We start from the raw sequence: 26,658 nt of genomic DNA on the forward strand, positions 1-26,658 counted from the left end.
CTGGGTCCCACGGAGCAGAGCCTGGTCCATGCTCTGAGCCATCCCTACAGATATCTATACACCGGCTCCTGTGCTGGCACCAGTAGCGGTGGGTGCAGCGACCGCCAGAGCCTGCTCGGGCACGGGGCTGAAGCTGCGGCAGAGGTCGTACCAGGGGGCAGGTTCTGCGGATGTGGCAAGTTCTAGGGACAGTCCACGGACTCCGTGCCCGGGCTGCTCGCAGAGGAGCCGCGCCACGGCCGGCCCGGCCCGGAGGAAGCGCTGGCCGGGCCCAGCGCCCAAGCGCCACCCAGCCCCGCCTCACGCAAGCGGCACCGCCTCTACTTAAAGCGCGCTCGGAGCTGCTGCCGCCTCCTCCTGCCCGCCGGCCGCGCAGCTCCACCATGTCAGACCGGCTGCCCTACAAAGTGGGTGAGTGCGAGCCCCGGGCCAGTTCCGCCGTGCTCGGCGCCTTCCCCGGGCCGGGGCGAGCGTAGTGCCGAAAGCGCGGCCTCGGCGGCTGCGGCGCCGCGCTGGATGCGGCCGGGAGTGGGGGGAGGACGGCGGGTCCTGCCCGCGGCGGAGCCGGGCCTGAGCCCCCTGAGCGCTGGGGGAGACACGGCGGGAGAAGGGGGCTCGGGGGAGCGACGCCGCCGGCTTCCCTATCGCGGTTGTGCCGTCCTCCCGGCCCGGCCACCCAGTCCCTCCCCCACCGCTCAGAGCCCTTGGCGGGAACAGGCTTAGCTCCGAAGGTGAAAGTATTTCCCATCCTGGGACCTTTGACTCATGTGCCCTGAAGGTTTTGGCGGGTATTTCTGTAGACCTGAAACTTCACAAAGAACCTCAGTTTTTATAAAGAGTGGGATGTTCCTCGGAGGCTTCATTCAAAGAACATTAGTGTGTAAGGCTCAGTTTCATAAATAATTTGCCTTAGAGGCTCTGAACCTAAAATACTGCAGGATATTTTTAAAGCAGCCCTCGTAAAGCTACCAAGCCCTTAACAGGGGTAAGATTAAACCTCCTCGTCTTGATATATGTGTTTCTATCGTCCTTTCCTTGCCTGTTTTCAGGCAGTTTTCAGTCTCAGGTGTACAGGCTGTGCTCCAGTCAGCTCTAGCCCGTGCGATAGCTTCAGTGGCCTCAGGCTTCATTCTGCAGCAAAATGCAATTAGTGTGTCTGTATTAAACCCAGCAGTCCGACTCGGAGTTCTGGTGTTTGCCAGTGCTCTAAACAATCTGTGTTCACGAGGTAGGTGACAAAAAAAAGCATCTGACTATGGGCTAAGTGGAATGGTGAACTTCTGAAATCTCTTAAAGAATCTCAAACCAAGTAAGATAGACAGTTTGTGTTGGCTGGTGCTGCAGAGTTGATGCAGCTGGGCATTACCTGCTTGACCCTTCTGTTTTTAAGGCTGTGGTTGGACATCCGTGATGAATGCAGTGCGCCTGTTAGAAATCTCTCTTGCTCATTTCTTGCTGGACTTTTCTGCTGTCGATACTTTTTACAAAAGTAGAAGTAGACTACTAAGTAATTAAGTAATTACTTAATTACTTACTTAGTTACTAGTAAGTAATTACTAGTAACTAAGATAATTATAGTCACTTAAAAGAATTTTTGTGGATCCAAGGGGGAAGGACCTGCAGCTTCGCAGGGAGGGGGAGCTAAGCTGGGTTCAGTTCCCAGTGCACTCTTAGGGAATATTCTCAGTGTGGGAAGCCACTGCCCTACAGCCAACCCCTCCCCACATGCAGGTGAATACTGTGGAAGTCAGTCCCTATAGGAAGTTTTGGACTCTTGGGGAGTGTCTGTAAAAAGTGCTTAAGGCTGTGGCTTACTGAATTTATGGACCTCGGGATGTATGTGCACTCAATCACCATTGATTTATACCCTCTTGTAGTGGCATGAGGGGCTGTTTGGTCTAAACTTGTGTACCATAGCAAAGAGCCAGGAAGTAACTGGAATAGGGTCTGATTTTTCTGCAGCTCTGTCTCCAGCTGTTGCTGGGTGTTCAGTTCAGCTGTTGCAGCCAGTACCTACCCACAAGTGTGTGAACAGATACCAAGGTCTCAGCTATTCAAACTCTGACACCTGTCCTGCTTCTCTTGCAGCTGACATCAGCCTTGCGGACTGGGGTCGCAAGGCCATTGAGATTGCAGAGAATGAGATGCCAGGGCTGATGAAGATGAGGGAGATGTACTCTGCATCCAAGCCCCTGAAAGGCGCCCGCATTGCTGGCTGCCTCCACATGACTGTGCAGACAGCAGTGCTCATAGAGACCCTCATCGTGCTGGGGGCTGAGGTAATGTGGCTCTGAGTTTCTCCCTCAGCTCTTGGGTAACACTCTGCCAGGTCATTGCTCCTGCTTATGTAACACCTTACGGAATCCTGGCAAACGTCTGTGCTTTTTGGATGAGGCTGTTATCTCTATGTGGATGGATTGTCTTCTCTCCTCGAGCAAGACGCTTATTGCTTGCCCTCAGCACCTCTGGGGTGTGGGGTGTGTGTGTTTCCTGTGGACAAGCTGCAGCTCTGCGTGCCTGTTGTGCCCTGTGTGCAGTGCCCTGGGCAGTGTGCACAGCTGCTCCCATGCAGCCATGCTGTGCTCAGGCTTGCTGTGCTGTGGCTGCTCATGCTGCAGCTCTAGGGACTGTCTCCAGCACAGATTAGCCTGTATTAAGAACCCCACTCTGCCCTGGTAAAGTCAGCAAAATCTATTGAAGTTTACTGAGAGCTTGTGCTGGCCCTTCATCTGTGCAGGAAAAGTGATGCCCTGTAGCTCAGGGACGGAGGGCTGGGATCTCCACTGAATTTTTCGTGTGACTATGGACCAGTTACTCTTGTCCAAATTAAAGTCTGAGACGCTTAGAAGACATTTACTGCCTAGTGTCCCATGCCTGACTTGCTGAATGAAGTCCAGACAACACAGCTGAGTGTTTGCTGTACAGGGCATGAGGAGAGCCAGGTATCTGAGCACAATCTGCTTGTGTGCTGAACAGGGAGCTGACTGGAATTTCAATGGATTGTTAAGTATGTGTATGATCTGAAGTTCCTTCTTCCTGCAATTTGGCTGCCCAGAGGTGCCCTATGTGGGATCCCTCTCTGGGAGCAGTAAAGAATTGAGCTGATTGAAAAGCACTGGGAGAAGGAGGAGTTTCCGCTGTAGCAATGAAGATGTTTGCTCAAAAAGAGGAGGAGGTAGGTCAGCCTGGGCTGGGTACATGCTGCTATGCAGGTGTTCCCCAGCCTGTTCAGAGCTGTCCTGTGGTTGTAAATGGTGCAGTGCTGAAGGAGAGCTTTGATGTGGAGGTGCAGTCCTGCTTTTGTTCCAGCCACTCCGTGTGGAACTCCTGTCCCGCCGAAGAATTTGAAAGGAAGCAGAAGCTGTTAAAATTTGGGAGAGCTCCTTGCTGCTCCAGTATGGCTGGCCTAGGAGGCAGCTGTATGCTTAGTTAAACATTGCCAAGCTGCTTTAAGCTGAGCATAACCCCAGATCAGAGTTGTATGGGATTCATCCAAGTCATTCAGGGAGGTACCTGCAGAGACTTGGTTTCTCTAAGAAGTGGTTGCACATTTAAAGGTGTGTGTTGCTGTGTCAACTCCTTGTCCTCATGCCTGTGGGTTAGTTTAGGCTTTGATTTGAGTTTGGATTCAGGCCTGGTTCACCTGTTCTGTCAGAACTTTGGTGCCAAGGAGGGAGGAATGAAACTGATAAAATCATACCCTGTGTAATGAGGATGTAGGTCACTGCAGCATAGTAACCTTGGTGTCCATTTTTTGGCTGGGTTAATAAGGATAGAATAAATACTCTGTGCTTCATAATTTGTAACAAAAAATAATCCTTTCCATAACCAGTGATGTAAATACTAGGGTCTGAGTCCATCAGGTGTTCCAGTTATTCTAGGCTCTATGTCACCACCACAAGTCTGTATCAAGTCTGAAGTGTAAACAGTATATAGGCATTCTGTATACTTTGAAAATCATGACACCTCCTCATATCACCTCTGCTGGTATGGGGGGAGCTTGCAAAAACCCAGGTGAGGGTTTTTGCAAGCTCCCCAGGTGAGGAGGTGCAGCTTTAGGTTATGGATTTTGTTTTCCTGTGCTCCTTCCAGGTATGTTTTCATGACAAGTGTTGGTAGTGTAGACTGCTTCATACTGCACCCTTTACTTCAAAATGTCACTTTTTGATAGGTGGGATGAGTATCTGAAAACAGGCTGGATGATTGTGCCTTATTGCCCTCTCTGCTCAAGCTCTGTAACCAGTGAACAAGCAAATAGCTGCCAGTCAGCCTTGTGGGGAGCAGAGGGTATGTGGCTCTGGGATGTGGTGCTGTGAGCTGTAGTAGGTGTGAAGATCCTTTTCAGTGCAACTCAGCAGCATGCTGTTGCTTTTCTAGGTGCCTGAGCCTAGTTATGAAATCTGAGGAAAACACTTAGTTCAGCTGGAAAAGCTTCCATGACTGGATAATAGAGTGGGAGGTGGGTGAGCATAATCTTAGAGAATGCCTGGATTCAGTGTAATGTTTCAGCTGTGTTTCTGACTCTTGTGAGTGCCAGCAGGTGTGTTGCTCCATGTCAGTACCCTCAGTGGACATGTGCTGTGGGGCTGTTCTTCTAAAAATCTGACCTTTATTCACCAAAACTTCCCAAACCCACCCTGTGGGCACTCTGTGCCTGTTGGGCACCCCTGGAGATCTGGAGTATGCTCTGGCTGTCTGGGAGAAGTGCTTGTGAGCAAGGAGATGGCTGAATATATGGCACAACTAAAGCTCATTCACATTCTCTCCATGTGACATTATTTTCCCTGACTTAGACACCCAGTTCTCACCTAATCTTTGTAGACCTGCTGAAAGAGGCAGGAATCTGCACTAATTTTTTTCTGCTCTTTCTCCCTTTTATAGTCCTGTGTTTGATAAAGAGTCCCTGATATCTCAGAACTTTGTTCAGCAAACAAAACTTGGTTGTTTTCCAGGTACAATGGTCAAGCTGCAACATTTTCTCCACTCAGGACCATGCTGCAGCTGCTATTGCAAAAGCTGGTATCCCTGGTAAGTTTTCTGTGTTCTGGTTTGGCTGAGTTGGGCTGTACTCCCTGTTCCTGCTGAATCAAACTGTACCCATCAAGATCTTTTGAGCAAGCTTCAGGATAGAAACAACCCATCAGAAGCAGTGGTTTTTACAAACCAGGATGTTTGATTCAGGCTGTGTTGCATCAGCCTGTGCACAGGTCTCCAAGCAAAGGCTGCTGTTGGGCTCTGTTAGATCCCATTAAGATGATGGAATGCACTGGGTGATGAAATGGAGTGGTGTGTAGGTGTGTGCAGCTGGATGTGTTTGGTGCTTTCCAGCAAGCTCTGTGCTTAATAGGGATTGGGAAGGGTGAGGGAACTGCCATGTCCCCTGTCACAGTGGCAGGGTCAATACCCAAGATATTTTTAGGCTAGAATTAGCCCAGCAGTGTTCCTGCCTAATATCCCTTAGGTGCTGTACCAGGATGCTGCTGTCTTGTCACTGTCAGGTTCCAATAAGGAGCAATTCCTAATGGATCGGTAAAAACACCTGAAGCTGTCTGCTGTGTAACTCAGCTGAAGGAAATGTAATCCTCAGTGCTGGGAGCTGAGCCCAGCTGCTGCCAGAGGCTAAATTTGGGTTATGGCAGTCTGCTTTGGGAGAGGTCTCTCATTTCTGTTATAATTAATTATTGCCACAGGTCTTTCCCTAACTGTGGCACATTCTGTGGCAACCAAGTGATTCCTTCATCAGCTCCTTTGGCACTACCAGCTTCAGGCATTGCCTCCAGTGTGGGATGTCAGAGGGCCACATGGGATTCTTTAGACATTGGGTTGTCTTCCTCACTGCTTTCAACACCTAAAACTCAACTGAAGAGCCTTTTACAGGCTGAGTGTTTTTCAAAAGTGTGTGACCATTGCCATTTGTATCCTTATTTTAGGAACTTGCTCTTTTTGTTAATCTTGTGCCTCACATACTGAATTTAGGAGACCCAGAGGAATGCTGGTCCTTTGGCTTCAATATGAGATCCTGACACACATTAATTCAGAATAAGCAATTGTGTGATTGGCTCTTCATGGCTCAAGCAGTTTTCTGTGTAAACAGTGAAAACACAATGATTTAGCCAAACATCGGGGTGTATAAATAATGTACCCAATGTGTTTGAGTGGCTGAGTACCTCTGAGGATTGAGTACAGCATGAAGACAGTACAGATGCTGGAAAGAAACAAATTCTAGTGGGTGCAACATACCAGTGGTGGCAGCCTGTTACTGGGGCTGTACTGACATACTGACGTAGAAATACACCCTGATTAGAGCAGATGAGGTGCCTCAGCTTGGATTTTAGTGCTGGACTAGAGAGACTAGAATTTAAACTCAATGTTAGTGAAGAGTTTATATTCTGCTGCTTAGCTCACGCTGAAATCTGGTCCCTCTTTTCTGCTGTACTAGAAAATGCTGTGGTTGTGTATTCATTTATCTGTATCATTATGTCCAGTGGCTTTTTCTAACAAGTGGGGTGCTGTGGATGTGAGTCTGCTTTAGTTTGCTTTGTCTTCTCCTTTTTAACATGGAAGAAGAATAAGAACAATGAAGTCTCAAAATTTTGACCATGTTTGTGGCCTGGAACAGTGATTATTCTGAGGTCTGTTTTTCAGTGCAAATGTCCTTCCTGGCCTGCAGGCACAGATAATCATCTGCCTGTCAGCTGCTACTGGGAGCTGCTGATGAAATTTTCCTTTGGCTGCTTCACTACATGCTGAGTAAGAAACTGGCTAATGGTTTGTGTTTGTTCCCATGCAGTGTTTGCCTGGAAAGGGGAGACAGATGAGGAATACTTGTGGTGCATTGAGCAGACCCTCTACTTCAAGGATGGGCAGCCCCTCAACATGATTCTGGATGATGGTGGAGATCTTACTAACCTAGTTCATACCAAATACCCACAGCTGCTGAAAGGTGACTTGTGTATTGTTTTGGCAGGCACAGTTCTGCCTGTGAGGCTGTTTGGGTGGGGGGTGTGTAAAAAGAGGTGGGGGAAGAGGGACAGGCATGTGCAAACAGGCTGTGAAAATTCCTTACAGTTCAAGACCAGAATCTCTTACCTGCAGGGGCTGTTCCCACCTGTGCTCTGTGGCTGCAGTGACCTGTCCTGGCCATACTTCACTGTGCCCATTACCTGAGAATGACCACTAGGTAGTTCTGCTGTCATGCCAAAAGCTTCCTGGAAGAGGGCTGTTTTCTAGAACTGCTCAATGTCTCTTTGCAATTAACAATTTTACATTAATGCATTTCTTACCCATCATGTTAATGCAGTTCTGAATGAAGTCATGACCACCTGTAGCCTTCTGTGTAAAATGAACAGTTTTCTGCCTTAAATACTCATTCAGTTTGTCAGTGAAGATGCTGATGAAGTCAGGAACTCTTGCTTTGATTTGCCTTCAGTGCAAGTTGGTAAATCTGATCAGTGTAGTGTTGCTGGCATGTGTTTATGTATAAGATTTATGTGAAGGGAATTTGACATGACCAGGCTGATCTGTGCCTGGTGAGTATGACAGACTCTCCTTAGCCCTGCCAGTGCCCATCAGCTGTGCTGCAGCAAGGTGTGTGCCCAGGGTTGTTAAGGGGCACATTTGGTCTGGGATGTGAAGGAAATTGGGTGGTGATACAGTGGGGTGTGTTGGTGCTTTTGTAGAGGGGAGGTTGCTGTAGAAGCCTGCTGGATCAGCTGTCCTCTGACTTGTGCTCTGCTTTAGTAGGAAGATAGGAAAAAAATCTGTAAGTGGCAGGCTGTGAATAGAGCTATTAGTGGGGAGTCAGGGGCTTTGCTCTTCATCCATGTGCAGGTAGGGGCACCAGAAAGAGGGAGACTTTCTCTGTGACAAGCCTCACTTTGTCCTTCATCCTCAGCCTGATGTCACCCATAATCCAACACTCAACATCTTTGTGTTATTTAAACTGTGATGAAAGGTTTTCATTGGTCTTTGCTGAGCCTCTCTTCCATCTAGGGTCAGGTGCTTCCTGGGTTGCCTCTTTGTGATATGCATGACCTCTCACTTTTCCCATGTTTGATGCCCAGGAATACAATTGGTCATCCCTCTCTGTCTTCCTTGTGTTGTCAGAGGCCAAAGAAAGTATTTCCCATGTTCATTCTCTGTTTTGCAGGGTTGTTTCCCTACCATGTACACCTTGGTTGGTATCTGTTTCCAGAGGTACTTGAGCTGAGCTCCTTTCATACTTTTAGCCCTCCTGTTGTCTTTCTTTCTCCTTTCCAGCCCTTTTCACCCTCTTGCTGGTCTTGTGCTCCTGGTGGAGAAGGCACCAGTATAATACAGTGCAGTAGGACAATGGCCCTTGAACTGTCTCAGTTTTTGACATACATGTGTAGCCTGCCTCTGATAAATAACATCTCTGTCTGGCTTTGCTCCTAAATTCATAGAAATGACTCTTCCTCTGGAGTTTTAAAAAGTCTAGGGAGGATGTAGTATCTGTCAGTGCTTCCCTTCCCAAAATGTGTGGCTGTCTGCATTGGCTGTAGTTGAAAAGCTTCTTGCAGCAATTCAGGAAATTAAAACTGATCTCATCCTTTGTAAAGGATGACAGACTTTATCTGTTTTACCTACAAGTCCATTGCTCCTTGGAAACAAAAACTTCCAGAATGGGACATACAGAGTAGAGTCTTCATCTCCTTAATCTGAGATCTGTGGTTAGCCTTTTGCTATAAAGTCTGTTTAAATGAAGAAGTGTAGCATCCAATTTTGGTATCTTACAGGTAACAGAGGCTAATATATCTTAAGGGCTTGTGGGGAAACCTGACTTCTGTGGAGGTGGAACGAGAGTGACCTTGGCAGAGCATGCACAGTGTGTGGATTGTGAGCACAGGAGACATTTTGGCATGAAGCTGCTGAAAATGCTATTTGCTATTTAAAGGCTGGATAAGTTTTCTGGGCTAATTTCAGAGGGAATTGTCTTCCATGCTTCAGCTGCTTCTGATTTAAATAGTTCACTCCTAGTGGGCAGCCAGCAGTTGAAAGTAGTATTCCTTCAACTTGGAGATGAGTTAAATGTGTGTGTGGAACTGCTCAGTAAGCTGCCTCTCTCCTGCAGTGTGCTCAAGAATGGCCTTTGTACTATTGGCTTATTCCATTAAGCCAAATGCCCTTAATACCAAGATAAATAAAGGCAGAAAGGGGGGAAATGAGAACTGACCAATGGGGAAAATCATCTGTGCAAAGGAGGTCTCTGGCATCTGTGCAAAAGCCCTGTGTGGGGAAGACTGGCTCATTTGGGATTCATTGATCAGGCTTGCTCATTGCTCAGGTGACAAATACAGGTCTGAGTGTTTAGCAAGGTTGTGTCAGTTTAATTCAAACTTGTCCTTGCTGCAGGCCCTTCTCTGCTCTCTAGTCAGTCAGGCATTGACCATGAGTGGTGTAGGCAGCACTTGGGGCAGCTGCAGAGTGGTTTAGACCTGCTGTGAATGGCACCTGGGGCAGTGCTGGGGTGCCTCCAGGGAGGGGAAGCTGTTGGCATATGGGATGTGTGGTCTGCTTAGTGCTGTGGAAAAATCTGCTAAGCTCAGGGCTCTCACCTGGAGAGCCTTTGAAGGATGAGGAGTGTGTCTCTTATTTGCTAGATACACAAGAAGAGAGAGGGCAGGTTTGACCTGGAAGTTCTTGACCTTCCAAAAGCTTCTCTTCAGGGGGGTGACTGTCCATGACCCAGGCAGTTGTTCTGGAAACTGATGCTTTTGGGAGACTGTCTACAGATTCTCCATTTCACTGTGCACAGGGCTGCACTGTGAACTTTTAACTCTTTCTCCTCTAAGCAAGCCCTAAATATGCCAAAGCCTGAATGCATTCCCTCAGCAGGTGACCATCAGGGCAGTGGGGCTGTCAAGAGCTCTGTGATGAGATAGAAGTGGTGGGGATCAGTCAGCTTAATCACAGAATGGTTTGGGCTGGGAGGCACCTTTTAAAGGCTCTCTAGTCCAACCTGCCAGCGATGGACAGGACATCTTCAACTCAGGTTGCTCTGAGTCCTTTGAGCATTCCCAGGGATAGGACCTAGAGCACTTCTCAGGGCAGCCTAATCTACCCTCATTGTAAAAAAAAAAAAAAAAGGTATTTTATGTCTAGTCTGAATCATCCTCTTAAAATTTAGGACCATTCTCCCTTGTCCTGTTGCATCAGGCCATGCTAAACAGTGTGTCCATATCTTGTAAGCCTGCTTCAAGTATTAAAAAGCTGCAGTGAGCTCTCTGGAGCCTTCTCCAGTTAATCAGCCTTCTCCCTTTTAGTGCTGTTGGTCTCATTTCCTTTATGTGCTTCGGAGTGGTCTGGGGAGCAATGGGAGCGTCTCGTGGCTCAGTCTCAGGCTCCACTGGGGAATCTGTCCAAGTTCTGTTGTGAAAACCGTGGTGAATTGTTCTCAGAGTTCCCTGCCTGGGCTTGGACCAGCTCACAGCTGGATTTTTTGAGGAGTAAGGATGGATTTGGACCACACTTGGCATCTGTGAGTGAGCAGTGCCCTGGAGCCAGGAGGACCAGTTGTGTCATGGGTGGCATCATCAGTTGGTCAAGGGAGGGGATTCGCCTGCCCTGCTCTGGGCTTGGGCAGCCTCCCCTTGAATATTGTGTGGATTTGATCACCGCAATGTAAGAAAAATGTTAAACTATTAGAGAGTGTCCAAAGGAGGGACACAAGGATGGTGAAGGACCTTGAGGGGGAAGCCAGATGAGGAGTGGCTGAGGTGTTCAGCTGAAGGAGACTGTGGGGAGAGCTCATTGCAGTTAAACTTCCTTGTAAAGGGAGAAGAGGAAGAGGCTGATCTCTGTGACCAGTGACAGGATTCCAGGGAACGGCTGGCACTGCCCAGGCTGCCCAGGGAATGGGCACGGCCCCGAGGCTGCCAGAGCCCCAGGAGCGTTGGGACAGCGCTGTCAGGGATGCCCAGGGTGGGGCTGTTGGGGGGTCTGGGCAGGGCTGGGGCTGCCCTGGGTGATCCTGGGGGTCCCTCCCAGCTCAGGACATTCTGTGCGGGCCGGGCTGAGGGGCCCCGGGCTGCCAGCAGAGGGCGCTGCAGCGCCGCGGAGCGCGGCCGGGCCGGGGCCGCTGCTGAGGGGCCGCCCCCCGGGGCCCCGTCCCCGTTCGCCCCCCGGGGCCCCGCACCCGCCTGCGTTCCCGGGAGCCGGGCAGGCACAGCACGGTGCAGAGGCTTGTAGCTCTGAAGCGCATCCTCTGGTGTACCTGCAGTTGTTTGAGGGTTTTCATCTCTTCCCTGCTCTTTGTCAAGGGATTGTTTAACTTAAGCTTCTGGAGGATGCTCCCAGCACCTGGATGGCCTGATTTGCACGGTATTGTCTCCAACTAAAGTGAATACTTTTACTCTTCCCACAGGAATTAGGGGTATTTCAGAAGAGACAACCACTGGGGTTCACAACCTGTACAAGATGAAGGCCAATGGGACCCTAAAAGTGCCAGCTATCAATGTGAATGACTCTGTCACCAAGGTAATACAGACAGAGTCCTTCTGCAGTGTTCTGCTGTCTGACCAGCTTCATGTTGGGATGTTGTCATTGCCATGAAAGTATTCTTTCTCTTGCTGAGCTTCTCCTGATCTGGTTCTGAACAGAGATTTCCACCATACCCTAAAAGCCCTTGATGTCATTGTAAATGCCTTGTTGTCAGGACATCAAGGGGTTTTTTTTGTATGTAAGGACATCCGTTCTTCTCCTGTTTTATAATGTAAACACACTTTTGGAGATCATGACTCCTGGGCACAGTCAGTACCTGTGGCAAGGAGCCTCTCCTCACTCTGAGTAGCTTAAAAATTCCCAGGCAGGTGTCAGATACCAGCTGGAAAAGAGTGTGACCTCCTTGAGTTTGTGCTGGTAAAGGTTGGTTGGTCAGCCTGTGGCTGGTCTCTGTGAGCAGGAGATGCAAAGGAGAGGGCAGGAGGGAGATATTTATCCCTTGTTTAGCTTTAGTACTGCTTCCAAGATAAGCCCTGGTGAGTTGAGAATGAGGAAATTAAAGGTGTACTAAAGGTTTCTGCATCTTGATGTTTTTTAAATCTAGTTTCTGACTCTTATTTCAAGTTCCCATACAGGCATTATCCTGTTGGGTTGGCAGTTCTTATGTTTGGCTTGCCTTCTCTGCAGTTTGCTGTCTCCTTTCTGGTCACTAAGATACACCTGACACTTACTTCATAGGTATTGGGCTGGAATCCAGTTAATGTTGAAGGAAGTTCTCCACATCCTTTTCACATCAGATTTGTGTCACTTGCATAATTATTATTAATACTATTTGGTAGACTTGGAAAGTCAGATGTTTCTAACAAAGCCTCTTAAGGGGATTTGGGATTCTAGTGCCAAGCAAGTGCTTGTTTTCAAGTACTGTTTGGTATTTATTCAGTACAAGATTTGTACTAACCATAATTACAGATCTCTGGGAAAATGTGCAACTGAGCTGACAAATTCTGCTCTCCCAGTTTGATATTTCTAGTTGGTGCCAGGTTCCTGTGCTAACATTTGGAGAGAGAAGGCAGGCACAGCAGCCAGCTCTGTTCTTCCCCTCTGCCACTCAGATGTGTTTTGGGTGGGGCAGATGTCTGCATCCAACACTCTGCTCTCTTACCTGCATGGGAATGCACAGACACCTGGAAGGCTTTGACTGCAGTTGGGGGATTTGGTGATGAGGAATCAAATCTGACCATGCTCTTTTCCTCCATGCTGCAGGGAAAATCTCCAGGACTAGGAAAGAGGGATACCAACAGGTACTAGCTCTAGAATTTGAAGAATTGGTAACACAGTTTTCTGTTATAATAATGGCAGCTATGCCTCTGGTAATGGTTATAGGCACTGAGTCAGGAGCTTCTGGATCTGAGGTATAATTTGTTACACTTTGGCCAGTTTCTGCCATGAGCAGTTTATCCCATTTCTATTCATACTTAAAAGAACTGCAGTTGTGGATGTGCCTTCCACTGGACCAGATTACTGCCTCTGGGGAATTTAATCTTAGGATTGCCTAATCCTGTAGCAGACAGTGCTGTGTTAAGTAAAAAGGAGAAGGATTGGTGCCCTAAGGCTGTAGAAAGCTAGGACAGGCTTTGATACCAGAATTTTGCTGTGAATGGAGATTTTTTTAGTCTTGCTTCCTTGTGAAGCACAGCATAGCATTAGCAGCCAGCTTCTTTAAAAGTTCTTGGTCTCTGTAACTCCCCAGATAATCAAATCTGTTTGTGCAGCCCCTCTTCCTGGTCAGAACAAAGGGCTCCAGAAGAAGAAGGAGCATTACAAAAATCAACACACAAGGTGTGTTGGAGTTTAGGAAGGTGTTCAAGGGGTGAGGTAGTATTTGATGTCTGACTTAGCTGGGCACTTTTGGTTGGAGGGTCTGGCTGTTAATGTCAGTGTTACAGTAGGAGGATGTTGTGTGATGAGGCATTAGGAGATGAAATCCAGGGGGTCCTAGTTGTAGTGACTATTATTCTGAATGACTGCTTGCTGAATTTTTCCAAGTCTGAGCAATAATGAGTGGCAATGTTAGGGTAACTCATAGTGGTAGGGTAACTCTTCCTGGGGGCAGATGTAATTTGGGTCTTCTGGGGCTGCAAGAACCAACTGTTCCTGGTTTGTGTGGGCAGCTTGCTGCTCTGCAGGCTGGATGTGTCTTGCAGAGATAAGATGATGTGCTGCTGATGTGTTTTGCCTTCCTGTGGCACTTGGTTCAGTTCATTTTCTGATAAACAGCAGCAGGGAGCTGGTCAACATCTGGTTTAGGAACTCAGACCTATGTTGGTGTGAAAGACACTCCGGTTACCTCTAACAAGTTTTTAGCAAGTCTAAGCCCTGGTCGGTAGATAAAATTCATTTATTAAATGCTTCTCCCCAGGTTGATGCCTATGTTTGTTATAATTCCATAGATGGAAACTGGATGAATAAAAACATCTAACCAGGTGGTCTTCTTCCTGTCCCTCATGGTGGTTAAAGTATTTAAATGACTCTCCTAGTGCTTGCACAGAAGTCCACTTTCTTTATTTAAGGAAATTTCTCTTGAGTGGCTTTCATCTGTTCTGAAACTGCTCTGTTTTCTCCTTCAGAGCAAGTTTGATAACCTTTATGGCTGCAGAGAGTCCCTCATCGATGGCATCAAGCGTGCCACAGATGTCATGATTGCTGGGAAGGTGGCAGTGGTGGCAGGATATGGGGACGTGGGCAAGGGCTGCGCCCAGGCCCTGCGGAGCTTCGGAGCCAGAGTCATCATCACGGAAATCGACCCCATCAACGCGCTCCAGGCAGCCATGGAAGGTGGGAGCTGAGCACAGCAGCAACTGGGGCATCTGACAGGGTCTGTGTGTCAGTGCAGAGCAGTGAATGAGGGCTGGCCAAGAAAGGTTCAGTGGGCTTCAGCCCTGTCCCTGCTGAGGTACAGCTGAATCCAGTTTAACTGCAGGAATTCTTTCCTGGCAGTTAGGGAAGGAGTTTGTTACTAGAGGCCTTGAGGGTGTGTTTGGAATCAAGGATTCAGAGACCGTGGTGGGGGTAGGGCTGAGGGATTGTCCTTGAGTTGTGCAGTTCTAATCTCCAGTGTGGGATAAGGCTTGACTGGAATTAAATCATTAAAAAAACACCAGGCCTTACCCTCTATAGGTTTTCTTGAAGAGCAGTGCCATGCTCTCTGTCTTTCCAGCTGAGCTCAGGGCATGCTCTGGAGCTGTTCTCCTCTGTGGGTGCCTCATCTAACTGCCTCTTGGTACCAGTTTATCCCATTTCTGTTCATACCTGCCAAGAACTGCAGGTGTTGTAGGGGACACTTCTTTTGCAAATTTGACCCCCTGAGTCCAGTCTGAGTGCTCTGCCAGACTATACCTCTGGACACTGAATGCACAAATCCACAGATTTGAAAAGGGTGAGAGATAGATGGTTTTTGTGCCATGTTGCTGTTTTGGAAGACCAATATCCCACTACCTTGCATCATTTCTAGGCCAGGCATGGGCAGAAACATTTGACTCATTCTTTCTCTGTACTTTTCTACTTCTAGTGTTGTTGATGTTGATAAATGTTGGTGGTTGTGTAGAGAAGTAAGATTTTCTCTTTTCAGGTTATGAAGTTACAACCATGGAGGAGGCCTGCAAAGAGGGCAACATCTTTGTCACCACCACTGGCTGCACTGACATTGTTCAGGGCAGGTATGGCCAAAACAGCTGCTTTAGTGAAAGCATACCTGTGCAGTTAGATTTCTTTTCTTAAATACAGTTGTACCCTGTCAGCAGTGTGGTTAGGGGTAGCACACAGTCGGACTTCTGGACATCAGAATTTAGCATGAATTTAGCGAGAAATTAGGTCTTTGGTCAGTTTGGTTGGATGTTGCCACATGGCAGTTGTTCCTGGCTTATGGAATGTAATGATGGAGAATGACTTTTGGAGATGAGGGCATCAGGGCTGAATTCTGTGTTAGGCCAGACAAATGTGAACAGAAGAGGAGGCAGGTAAAAGTTGAAAGTGATTCCATCTGTGGGTGCATATCAGTAGCTGAAACCAGCCTGCTCTCAGTGTACTGCCCTGCAGTGTTTGGTTCTGCTTCTTATAGTTTATAAGCTTATAGCTCCAGCTCCACACAGACTCCTTCCTTTCTTTGCCATGATGACTGTTCATGTTGTAATGGAAGATCAGGTCAGGTGGGAGGAGATGTAAAACTGCTGGGAACTTCAAAGTCATGAAGAAAATTATTTCTTCTGCATAAGAATAATAACTGCAGGTATTTATTTTGACCAGTCAGACAAAAGGTTATTACTTTCCATACTGGGAAAATACTTTCCAGTGAGTTTTTATGTCTTTGGAAATGTTCTTCCCTAGAAGCTTGAAAGTCTTTGTCAGTAAACTTGCCATGCCTGGAGGGGTTACCGGCCCCACACTCCTTGTGAGAGTGCAGTTACTGAGCTGGGCACTTGTCAGGGCTGTGGATTGGAGCATCTGCTGAGGGAGAAAACTGTGTGGATTAACTTTTGATACTTTTTTTTTTTATTTCACAGGCACTTTGAGCAGATGAAGGATGATGCCATAGTGTGTAATATTGGCCATTTTGATGTGGAAGTTGATGCCAAATGGCTGAATGATAATGCAGTGGAGGCAGTGAATATCAAACCTCAGGTGAGTCAGCCTTTCCACAGGCTCTCCTGCTGAAAAAAAAAACAAAAACAGTAGCTGCTTAGTGTCCATTTCTAGAGAGTATTTCTCTTCAGCTTCTTTGGTGTTTCTAGCTTTGTTGGAAGCCACCGTTGCTCAGAATGCAGATTCTGCTAACCTGGGACAAACTGCAGATGATAGTCTTGGGCTGGCATGGAAGAAATTGTTTCCAGCCAGTGCCTTATCTCTCAGGGTAATCTCTGGGGAGAGGTGCCTGATATGGGTACATCTTCTTCCATGTGTTCCCACTCCCTTGAGAGACAGGAGCCTACCCTTAGTGCTGTTCGTAGAGACAATTAATTGCATCCATTCAGCTTTGATGTTTGGGGCATGGACAGGGGTTGTGCAAATGTGTTTGCTTCAATAGCTCTGAGCTAAAAACACTGCCATAGCTCAGCTTCCAAAAGCAAAGTAGATGAGAAATACAGAGCAGACCAGTAGCCACCCTATAAAACTTAACAGCAGAGCCCATAGATGGCCTGGTGCCTGACTTGAATCTTCTCCTGTGGAGCTGTTTGCTCAGGTACTGCTCTGCAGCAGAACAGTCAGGGTCCTAAGGGAATCTCAATGGAATGACTTTTGGGATTCTGACAAGGTTTGAAAAAAAACACATCTCTTTGTTTTCAAAATGGGATGTGTTTTTTTAATCTATTGTGAAATTGAGGCCTCAGGAAAGCTGACCTGGTGCTCTGCCAAACTTGGGTTTCTCTTCCAGACTTGGTGGCTTCATTTTAGAAACCTGTGTGTGGGCAGAGTAGGCAGGATGTTTTACCCTTGCTCAGCTTGCTTGCCTGCCATGTATTTGCTTTAAGCTATGGCTGTAGCTACACAAGGAAAATCAGAATCTGAGAATTTCAGCTTTTCAACTGTGTGTCTCAGAGCAGAGAAACAAAACTGTTTTGTCACACCAGCAGTGAGGGAGAACCATAAAGCAAACCAGGTTTTATCTGACTTGGTGAGGGACTTCTGGTTACCTTTTGGAGAGGGAGTGCCCTTGCTAATAGCTGGATTTTGGGACAGGTTTTGTACTTTTTAATAACGCCACACACAAACATACCTCTCAGATCTCCATCTGCCCTTCCAATTTTCATAACTCCCCTGTGGCTTATTGGCCACCTACGTCAAAGTCTTACTTAGCACCTGTGAAAGGTATGTTGGGTCACTTTGCATGGCCTTAACCAGGGCTGGAGTTACACCCTCAAGTTCTGTGTTCAGGTTTCTTCTTGCCTATGACCTTAGTGGAGCTGACTCTGCTCAGCAGCTCTTCTCCTAGAGGAACCCCCAGGTACCTGCCTGCTTTCTCCTAGCTCAGGTTCCTTTAAAGCTAAATCTTGGACTGACTGAGGAATAAACATTGTTGAAGATTTAAGTGGGTGTTAATATGGCACCATACAAACTCCCTGCACAGAGGCAGTAAATCCCTTTCTAAATGCTTTGCTTTGAGGGGCCAGTCTGGCATTGATGGCAGAGTGCAGTAAGGTGCAGTGTGGTTCCAGGTATGAAAATTGTAACAAGTTTCTTGTTTAAAAAACCCTAAAAAACTACCATTTGAAGAGGATGGAATTGGGGTCAGGGTTGTCCGTATGGATTAATGCTGAAGAAATCTAACTTTCTAAATATTCAGACTTTTACTAAAACCTGGCAACTTCTTTTCTGTATCCTGAACCAGAGAGGGGAACATAGTACAAGAGCAAAAATCCCTGACTTTCTCTGAGGAACATCTCTCTTGATGAGAGGATGAATGCCAGGGCTGAGGGTGGTTAACTTCTGCTGGAGGTACAAAGTAATTGAGACTGTGTCCAGCATGAAAGTTTCAGTACCAGTGCTGGGCTGATTTAAGAGATGTTTAATGCTTTAATAAGAAAACCATCTTACTGTACCATTGTGACTGATGTGTTGCTTTCAGAGGACAGGTAAGGAGGAAATAGGCTTATTACTGCAAAGCTGGCAGGTTGGCTTGGCTCTGGGTTTGAACTGCAGCCCTGCTCAGCTGTGTTTGAGTATCAGAGAGTGACCTGCAGCACAAACTCAATTCCAGAGGGCAAGGAAAGGTCAAGGTCAATGAATTTTGGCTTGTAAGTTATTCCCATATAATGTGAAAGGAGGTGCAAAGCAGCCAGAAAGTCCAGAGCTGAACAAATTCCAGTGGGGAAAAGGAGGAGGCATTTGTCTAAGTGGGGAGAGGAGCTTATTGCTGGGATAATTTGAATTCTACTTCTGGAGCAATTTATTGAATTTACAAATCAGACAGTTCCATCTGTCTGTATATAAGATGTGTTTCCACAGTACTGACTTAAGCCTCTGCTGGTACCACTACTATTTGTATTTATTTTGCATTAACTTTACATTTTCTGTGTTCCCCTGTGCTTTGAATGACTCTGTCAGCACAGGTTTCTGAAGGTCTGGGGTTCTATGCACAAGCCAGCAGCTGTCCACGGGCAAGTTGTGTGGATGCTATGTAAGGATATAAGATTTTGACACCTAAACCACCCAATTCAGAACTGAAATGCTTCTTTAACTGCTCAACTATCTTTCAGGAGTTCAGTCTGTAAATGCAGTGTTTGTTATAAGTAACACTGTAGCTGTTCTCAGGATTTTTCATGTTTTGCTTCCCATCTGGTTCCTTCTTTTTTTACTTCCTTCCATAATCTCCTGATGGCCCATATGGTTTTTTCAGTAGACTGAGCCCTGTCACTGATGGTTCACAACAGAGAATTGGGATCCAAAATAACAACTGCAGCTTCTCAGGGGGAATCATTCTTATCCCACCTGCTGAGTGCTTTTGGGCAGGAGAAATCAAGGCTGATTTAGGGCTGCTCTTTGAGGTGATTACTGCCTGCATGTGTTGTGCTGAAATCATAATAATCTGTCATGTAAACCTGAAGCAGAAAATGGTGCTGTGATTGAAGCACAGCTGGGGCAGGCAGGTGGAGGCACACACCTGCTCTGAAAGGAAAATACCTGTTATAAAAAACATGGTTTGTATTGGCTTGCTCTTGGCATCTCTGCTAAAGTCCTGCACAAGGATGACTTTCAGAAGACAGAATTGTTACAATTACAGTTTCATCACATGTGGCTTTTAACTTACAGGCCACAGCTTTAAGAACAAAATTGAAAATTGTTTCACTTAAATAACTTTTAACTTCTGAATTTTAAATACAGTGTGAGGAAGGACCCTTTTAGGTCTGTCACTGTTGCTCTGCTGTGCTGGCAGAAAATAAATGGTCTGAAGCATTAGATTTTGTCAAAGTTGGTTGCTGATTATGTTTTAAGTATTTCCAAAGTGCTCCACTCCCAAATGCTTGGTATGAAGCAAGCAATAAATACCAGGTAATACTGAATATTCTTGTGACTTATGGGCCAAGTTGGTGTTTCATTATTGCTTTAATATTGTAACCTCCTCTAGGGTGAAGCCAGGGCAGAGAGGAGCTAATGAGAGGTGGAAAGGAGAAGCAGAGTTAAGTTCAACATTGCAGGAGTCCAGTCTGGCCCAGGCAGTTGGGGCACACGTTAAGTGACATTATCTCCTGAGTTGTGTGAGACAGTGACATTCTGTCTCCTGAGTTGTGTGGGACTCTCACAGCTGGGGCCCTGTCTCCTTAGCCCATCTGAACCTGGATTCTGTGTGCAGAGTCCTGCAGTCCCTGGGGTGGATTGGGGAGGATCATGCCTGTGGTCCCCCAAGAGCAAAGCAGGGCACACCAGGAGCCAGGATAGCTGTTTGTTGTATGTATTGGCCTTGCAGAGGTGGGAACAGTTCCAGGGGACCTTCAGCAGGCTGAGGGCTCCAGCTGTTACCTGTGTTAGATGCCAAAGCTCTGCATCTGACTGCTGCATGCAGAGGTGTTCCCTCTTCCCTGTCACCACACACCAGTTGTGACCAGTGGGTGTAGATCAACTGGGTTTTGCTGCTAGCAGCACATTCCCATCACAGCTGGCTGGGACTACACTGGCATGTGGAAAAAACCAGGAGAGTGGGAGAGCTGGTATGAGAGTGTGGGAGAGCTGGTTGAATGAGTAGATTTGTAGAGCTGATGAAGTGAGTGGGGAGAGCTGGTGAAGTACAAAGCAGATCCCGAGATGTGTGTCCTCTGAAGGCCAGGGTTGCTGCAGGCTTTGCAAACACCAGGGATGGAGAGAGGGGTGTCAGTGTTACACCTGAATAGCTGAGGGGCAGGGAAGGCCCCTGAGCCCCAGGTTTGCCCTGTGCCTGACGTGCTCCTGCTGCTCCCACAGGTGGATCGCTACACCCTGCGCAACGGCCGCCACATCATCCTGCTGGCCGAGGGCCGCCTGGTGAACCTGGGCTGTGCCATGGGCCACCCCAGTTTCGTCATGAGCAACTCCTTCACCAACCAGGTCCTGGCACAGATCGAGCTCTGGACCCACAGTGACAGATATGCTGTGGGGGTGCACTTCCTGCCAAAGAAGGTGAGTGATGGCCACACGACAGTGCTGGTAAGGAAGGCAACTTCAGCGTGGCTTTGCTGGTGCTTGAACTCATTTTCCTGCTGAAGGTTTTTGTTGCAAAGTGGTTCTGTCCTTCAGAAGATGTTTGGTATTGGATGTGCTGGGTTTGAATGGGCTGTTCTTTTGTGTGCAGAACTGAGACTTGCCTATCCTGTGACAGAGTATCCAGGCACTTCTTGACTTCTCTAAGGGGCTGGGAAGCCCTGTGCTGCCTCAGGGCAGTTGGAGAGCTTCTACCAACCAGCTTGTTCCTTCTACAAACCTGTCCAGCAGCAAAGTGTAGTGGGCAGAGTTGAAGCTGGAGTGAAGCTGAATCCCTTTTACTGTGGTTGATAGAGTCTTGATCCCATTTGCACCTGAGAGAGCTTATCACAATCTGGTCCTAATAACTTCACAAAATATTAATGACAGATTTCCTCACATTTCCCTTTAAACTTACCTCTGCATTCTTTCTTCTTGGAAAAGTCTGGATCATGTCACAACTTGCATATTCCTTTTAGAAAACTAACATGGTTTTAATTTTCCAAAACAAGCCTGAGAATTTGAGATGGTTCATGGAAAAAGATGATGGGGTTAAATCCCACTGCTTTTTGAGCACAACCAGGTGTGCGAGCAAATGTGAAAATACTTTTCTTTTGGGAAGTAGAATGTTTGGGCTTATTAAGGAGGTGTTTCCTGAAGAACTTAAGTTTACAAACTCATCAGTTAAGGATCAAGCAAAGCATACCAGAAGTGCAGTGTAGGGATGGATCAGCAAACTGCCACAGTCTTATTGACAGTTCTCTTGAACATAGATCCTAGTGCTGCTGATAAAATGTGACTTCATCCTCTCACTGAATAACTATTTTTAGTAAGCATATTTGAACTGGAAATACATAGAAATGAGAAGTAATGCCCAAAGCAGTTAAATATGAATTTGCCTGTTAGGGGGGAGCATATGGCAGTGATCTCCTCAGGTTCATCCACTGTGACAAAACCCTTTTGACCCTCTGTGCCTCAGAGAGCTTTATTCAAAGGATAAAATAGTCACCTTGTCAGAACTAACAAAAGAGCTTTCTGTGATAATTTTCTGGGTTAATGCCTTTTCTTGTTCTGTGCAATTGCTTTGAGGTCCAAATGCAAGACTTAACAATTACCAGGTACCTTACACTGCAGTTTCTTTGACTGCAAGAATATTGCTTTGATTGGCCATTACTAAAGTGCACACATTTCTGCATTGTGTTCCTGGAAATCCAGGAAAACTCTTGTCTGTGTTCTTGGCACCAAATCTGTCCTGCTCAGCTTTATTTTTAGGGTGAGAATGTCTGCTTACCTTTGTCTAAATTTGTGTGTCTCTATGTCTAAAAGTCTTGAAGTCTCCAAGCTGAAGCAGCTGTGAAACAATTGATTCCTGTTGCTGCTTGAAAACCTCATCTGGGAATTGTCAGAGACTCAGTTCCTTTTCAAGTGCGTGGAATCTGTCTTAAATTCACTGGAAATACACCTGTGAGAGCTTCACACCTCTGTCTAATCAACCAGATGAGAACACAATTCCTGCCCCTTCTTTTTTGTGTTTCATGGCGTCCTGACAGGATGTACTAGGCTTAAATTCTTGTTTCCCTTCTAAAAATGGGCCTTCCCCTCAGGTTTTCTTTCTTTCATGGTTTACCTGACTCTTTGGATTTCATGGTTCACTGCCACCATTTCAACCATTTCCCCTTAGGTTTCTGATGTTATCTTGTCACCTTTGGCTGTCCTGGTTCCCTAAAGGCAGGTCCCCAGTGGTCACTGTGAGCAGGCTGAGCTGCAGTGAGTTGTTACCTCTGTGCAGATGGAGCTTTTTTTACCTGGTTCATGGCATGGCATTACTTCAGAGTAGTAGCTTTGTTACCACAGGTCTTGAAGGGGAAATCCAGGACTAGTTTTTGAATTATTTAGACCCTACTGGTTCACAAGCTAGCCCTTGATTGTCTTGTTGATCTACTGCCCTTCAGTTATATTGCTGCCTTTAATGTCTACTTAACTAGTATGAAGGAAATATTGCTGGTTTTCTCTGTGCTGCTGGGATTTAGACTTACCTTGTATCTGTTTTCTCTGCAATGATTGCCTGGATTTTGCAGGAGTTAGAAATGGTCAGACTTGTCCTTGATCCCTGCTTGTGCTGTCCTTTCTACCTCTGAATATCCCCTGTGGCTGTATATCCCCCTGACACAGCAGCTTGGTCAGCGTCCTCTTGTTTGTTTTCTGACTTTCCTGTACCTGCTCTTGGCACATGTAACTGCCTTCTAACTTTATCCATTTTTCAGTTTCTTGAGTTTACACATCTGCCTGACACCTCTGGGATAGAGAAATTATATCAGCCTTTCTGTGCTAGTGTCCTACAGCCCACCTTGGTTTTATTCTTCATGAAGACCATGCTGGTAGATACAAGTAGTCTTGCTGAACTGGAGATTCTGGAATTAATTTCATTATTCATGTGCCCCTAAGATGGGATATCTGGAGAGGGCAGGAATCTTTTTCCAGTGTTAAGACTTACTTAATATTGTAGGATGGCAGTGTAATATGACCTGGTGTCTTTGTAGTGGAAGCTGGGACTTTATCATTTTACCAAACTGGAAGTGGTTTTATCTGAAGAGTGTGATCTCTGTTCTTTGCATGCTGGATGGATTGTGAATGTGTAAATGAGATTGAAATGGGTTTGATTATATAAAATTTTGTCTCATTTAACCTGACTCCCTCAAAAACACAAGGCTTTTCCATGTGAATGCAGGTCTGTGTTCAGACAGGTGAGGGATGTTGGCAGGAAGAACGCTGTGTGTCCGCCTTGTTGTTGCTTTTGGTTTCCACATATGAATTTTGCCCTCTGGACTGTGACTTCCTGAACTAATAGAACTCTGTTCTGATGTTCTTATCTCAATGTTTTGTTTTCCAGCTGGATGAAGCTGTGGCTGCTGCTCATCTGGACAAGCTGAGTGTGAAGCTGACGAAGCTGAGTGACAAACAGGCCAAATACCTGGGCTTGTCCAGAGATGGGCCCTTCAAGCCAGACCACTACAGATACTGAGCAGGTGGCACTACCTAAAGACCAAAGTGCAGGGATACAACCTTCCAAAGCTCTTGTGTGTGCTGGGCTTCTGAGGACAAGCCTTTTGCCATTTTCCTCTCAGTGCTGCACAACCCCTCCCTTTATCAGGGAGCCTTCAGGGCCCTGTCAGTGGAGGAGGATCACTGACTCCTGGATTAGAATTGGTTACTTAGCTAATGTCACAGTGAAAAGGATCCTGTGCACCTCTTGTTGGTTTGTAATGCTCCAGTAATGGGAGCAGGACAGAAGGTGGCTAAATGAGATGTGTAGTCTTGCCACACAAGTGGCTGACAGCTTTGAACAGGCTCACCATGAGGTGGGGAACGGTTTCTGCAGGGAGATGGTTTTGCCATGCCCTGCTCCAATCAGGTAGATCCCAGTAGGAGACGGGCAGTGGCAGGCCCTCTCCTCAACAGTGCCCTGGTAACATGCATATTGTGAAACTGGAGGAAATAGGGAGGATATGGGTTGCTTGGTGTCCTTGCTGTACAAGCAACTCAGCCTCCTGTTCAGAGATAAGAACTGGAGCTTTTTCTGGGTTAATTTACTCCATGGGTTGTGGTCAGAACCAAGACCATTTTGTGCTTCTGCCATACCAGCTTGAGGAGGGGTGAGGCAAGAGAGACTTTTAGCAGCCTTCAGGAGTGTTGTGAGCAGCTGAGGAGCTACTGAGGGGGATCATTGGGTTTAGGGGCCTTGTTCAATCCTCTGCAGACACCAGCAGCACACTGCTACCCCCAACTTGATTTCTCTGAGTTGTCATGTCTGCTGTATCATGTTTGTCACTGACTTCACTGCTTTTATTAAAGATCTGACTGTGGCCTGACTTGTTTTGTGCAGTGAGATATTTTGGGGTTTGCCTTGGGTTTGTTTACCTTTGTGTGATCTTTAAGCTACTGAAAATATTTGAGGTACCCACGTGGGATGTCCTCAAGGCAAAAGTTCTTGCGGTGGCTGCTCTGCATCTTGTGCTGGGGCTGGGAAAAGCTGCTGCTCAGAAAATATATGAAGGGCTGAATCTTACAGGATGGTCACTCTGCCCATGCAGAATTATCTCCATATGACATGAAAGCTCTTTCTTGCCACTGTCTTCTTCAGTCCAGCATTGCACTGCAGACCACCTGTGTTTCTGGATGTGAGAAGATAAAAGGTTTGGAATGATGCTACAAAGTGCTTGAAATTCTCAGATTCATGCCCAAACCTCAGTGATCAGTTGGAACAGGTGGTGTGGAGTGTGAAGTGTTGGATGAGGAAAAAAAAAGATGAGTGAACAAGATGTTGCTTGGTGTTCAGCTTTTTTCATGGTTTTGTTTTGCATTGGTCTCTTAAAAAGTACCAGTTTGAACTGAATTAGTGTCCCACAGCGGCCCCATCAATGACTCCATAATCATTAATGGTGATTATCCGCCAAAAGACACACAGCAGTTGAGTACACATCTAAATGTAGGTGATGTGCACCTTGTGCTTGTGGCACAGAGTGACAATGGTGGAAAATGTCACTGTGGTAGAACGAGTGCAGCAGGAAAATAAGGACTGCTGGTGCCCTTATTCCTTAGTTTCCACTACTTGGGCTTTGGCTTCTCAACCCATTTCACAGCTGAAATACGCTATGCTGAAGTGCAAGGCTATAATTCTGCTCTTGGATCATGGGTTCCCAAAATTCAATTAGAAAGGGCTGCCTGGAGGTCTCTGGTTCATCCCTGTCCTCATACCAGGGCCAGGCTGAGATGAACTTGCCCAGGAGAGTTTCAGTTGTCTTGGGTCAATCACATCATCTGCTTTGGCTTCTCTCCCAGAATGTGACCACCCTCTGGTGAAAGTGTTTTTCTGTACATTTAACTGGAATTTCCTGTGTTACAGCCTGTGCTGGTGCTTCATTTTCTCCCTCTGTGCCTCTGGGAAGGGGTTAGTTCCATCTTCACTACATTCATGATTCCACAGACAAATCAGGGAAGTGTCCAGACCAGCTCTGAAGTTCCAGGAGCAGCTGAGGGAGCTGGGAAGGGGCTCAGCCTGGAGCAAAGGAGGGTCAGGGTGAACCTTGTGGCTCTGTACAATTCCTGACAGGAGGGGACAGCCGGGGGGGCCGGGCTCTGTTCCCAGGGAACAGGGATGGGACAAGAAGAAATGGCCTTGGGTTGTTCCAGGGGAGGATCAGGGTGCATATGGAAGGAAATTTCATGGAATAGGTGGCCAGGCATTGGCACAGCTGCCCAGGGCAGTGGTGGAGTCTCCATCCCTGGAGGGGCTCAAAAACTGCATGGGTATGGCCCCTGGGTACATGGGGTAGTGGCAGACTTGGAGCTTCTGGGGGAATGGTTGGACTCCATGGTCTTAAAGATCTATTCCAACCTCAGTGACCTGGAATCACTCAGCCCTATTGCTTGCTTGCTCTTTCTGGGCAAGAACACAGCTGAGGGCAGAGTTCTGCTAAATCATTCACAACTGAGGGGTTTTTTTCCCTCCTTTCTCTTTGTTTCCAATCCACATGCTATTAATTCAGAGCTCACTCTAGCCTGAGGTGGAGCATCAAGACTGCCTGACTACAGATTGTAAAGCAGCCACAATGGGGCTGGTATTTACCAGGAGCTAATGAATGAAGAATAGCACTGAGGAGAGCCTGACCTCTGTAAGTGCCCAAGCTGGGGAGTGTCCCCTCCCCAGCACCAAAAACCCTCAAATGGGCTCCTCTGGCATCCCACATCTGGCTGGTGAGTCAGAGGACAGTGACAGGCTCCAGCTTTTCTCACTTCTGGGCCTCTGCACAGCCGATGTCCCAGTGAAATACAGATTTTGGAGTTCACTTGAGTTAGCAATATGAATTAAGCATTTAAAGTTTAGCTTGTAGAATTATGTGTTAAATTTTAACCTTTTTACTTAAGAAACCTCTGCCATGGTACACAAGGCATAGGAAAATGCAAATTTCTGAAGCTTCTTGCAATAAAGAACAA

The 26,658-nt window shown here is 46.9% G+C and overlaps 1 protein-coding gene across 1 annotated transcript; it reads left to right on the plus strand.

Moving 5' to 3' along the window:
- The first annotated feature begins 287 nt into the window (after positions 1-287).
- On the plus strand, positions 288-24,533 carry AHCY (adenosylhomocysteinase). Its single transcript, XM_009092930.2, has 10 exons — positions 288-411; positions 2,089-2,279; positions 4,953-5,028; positions 6,791-6,943; positions 11,384-11,496; positions 14,088-14,295; positions 15,089-15,176; positions 16,020-16,137; positions 20,410-20,604; positions 23,555-24,533. Exons 1-10 carry the CDS (start codon positions 384-386, stop codon positions 23,684-23,686), a joined length of 1,302 nt encoding a protein of 433 aa, XP_009091178.1. The 5' UTR covers positions 288-383; the 3' UTR covers positions 23,687-24,533.
- Positions 24,534-26,658: the final 2,125 nt, after the last annotated feature.

Source organism: Serinus canaria, chromosome 20, assembly GCF_022539315.1.
Source record: "Serinus canaria isolate serCan28SL12 chromosome 20, serCan2020, whole genome shotgun sequence".
NCBI classification, from domain to species: domain Eukaryota; kingdom Metazoa; phylum Chordata; class Aves; order Passeriformes; family Fringillidae; genus Serinus; species Serinus canaria.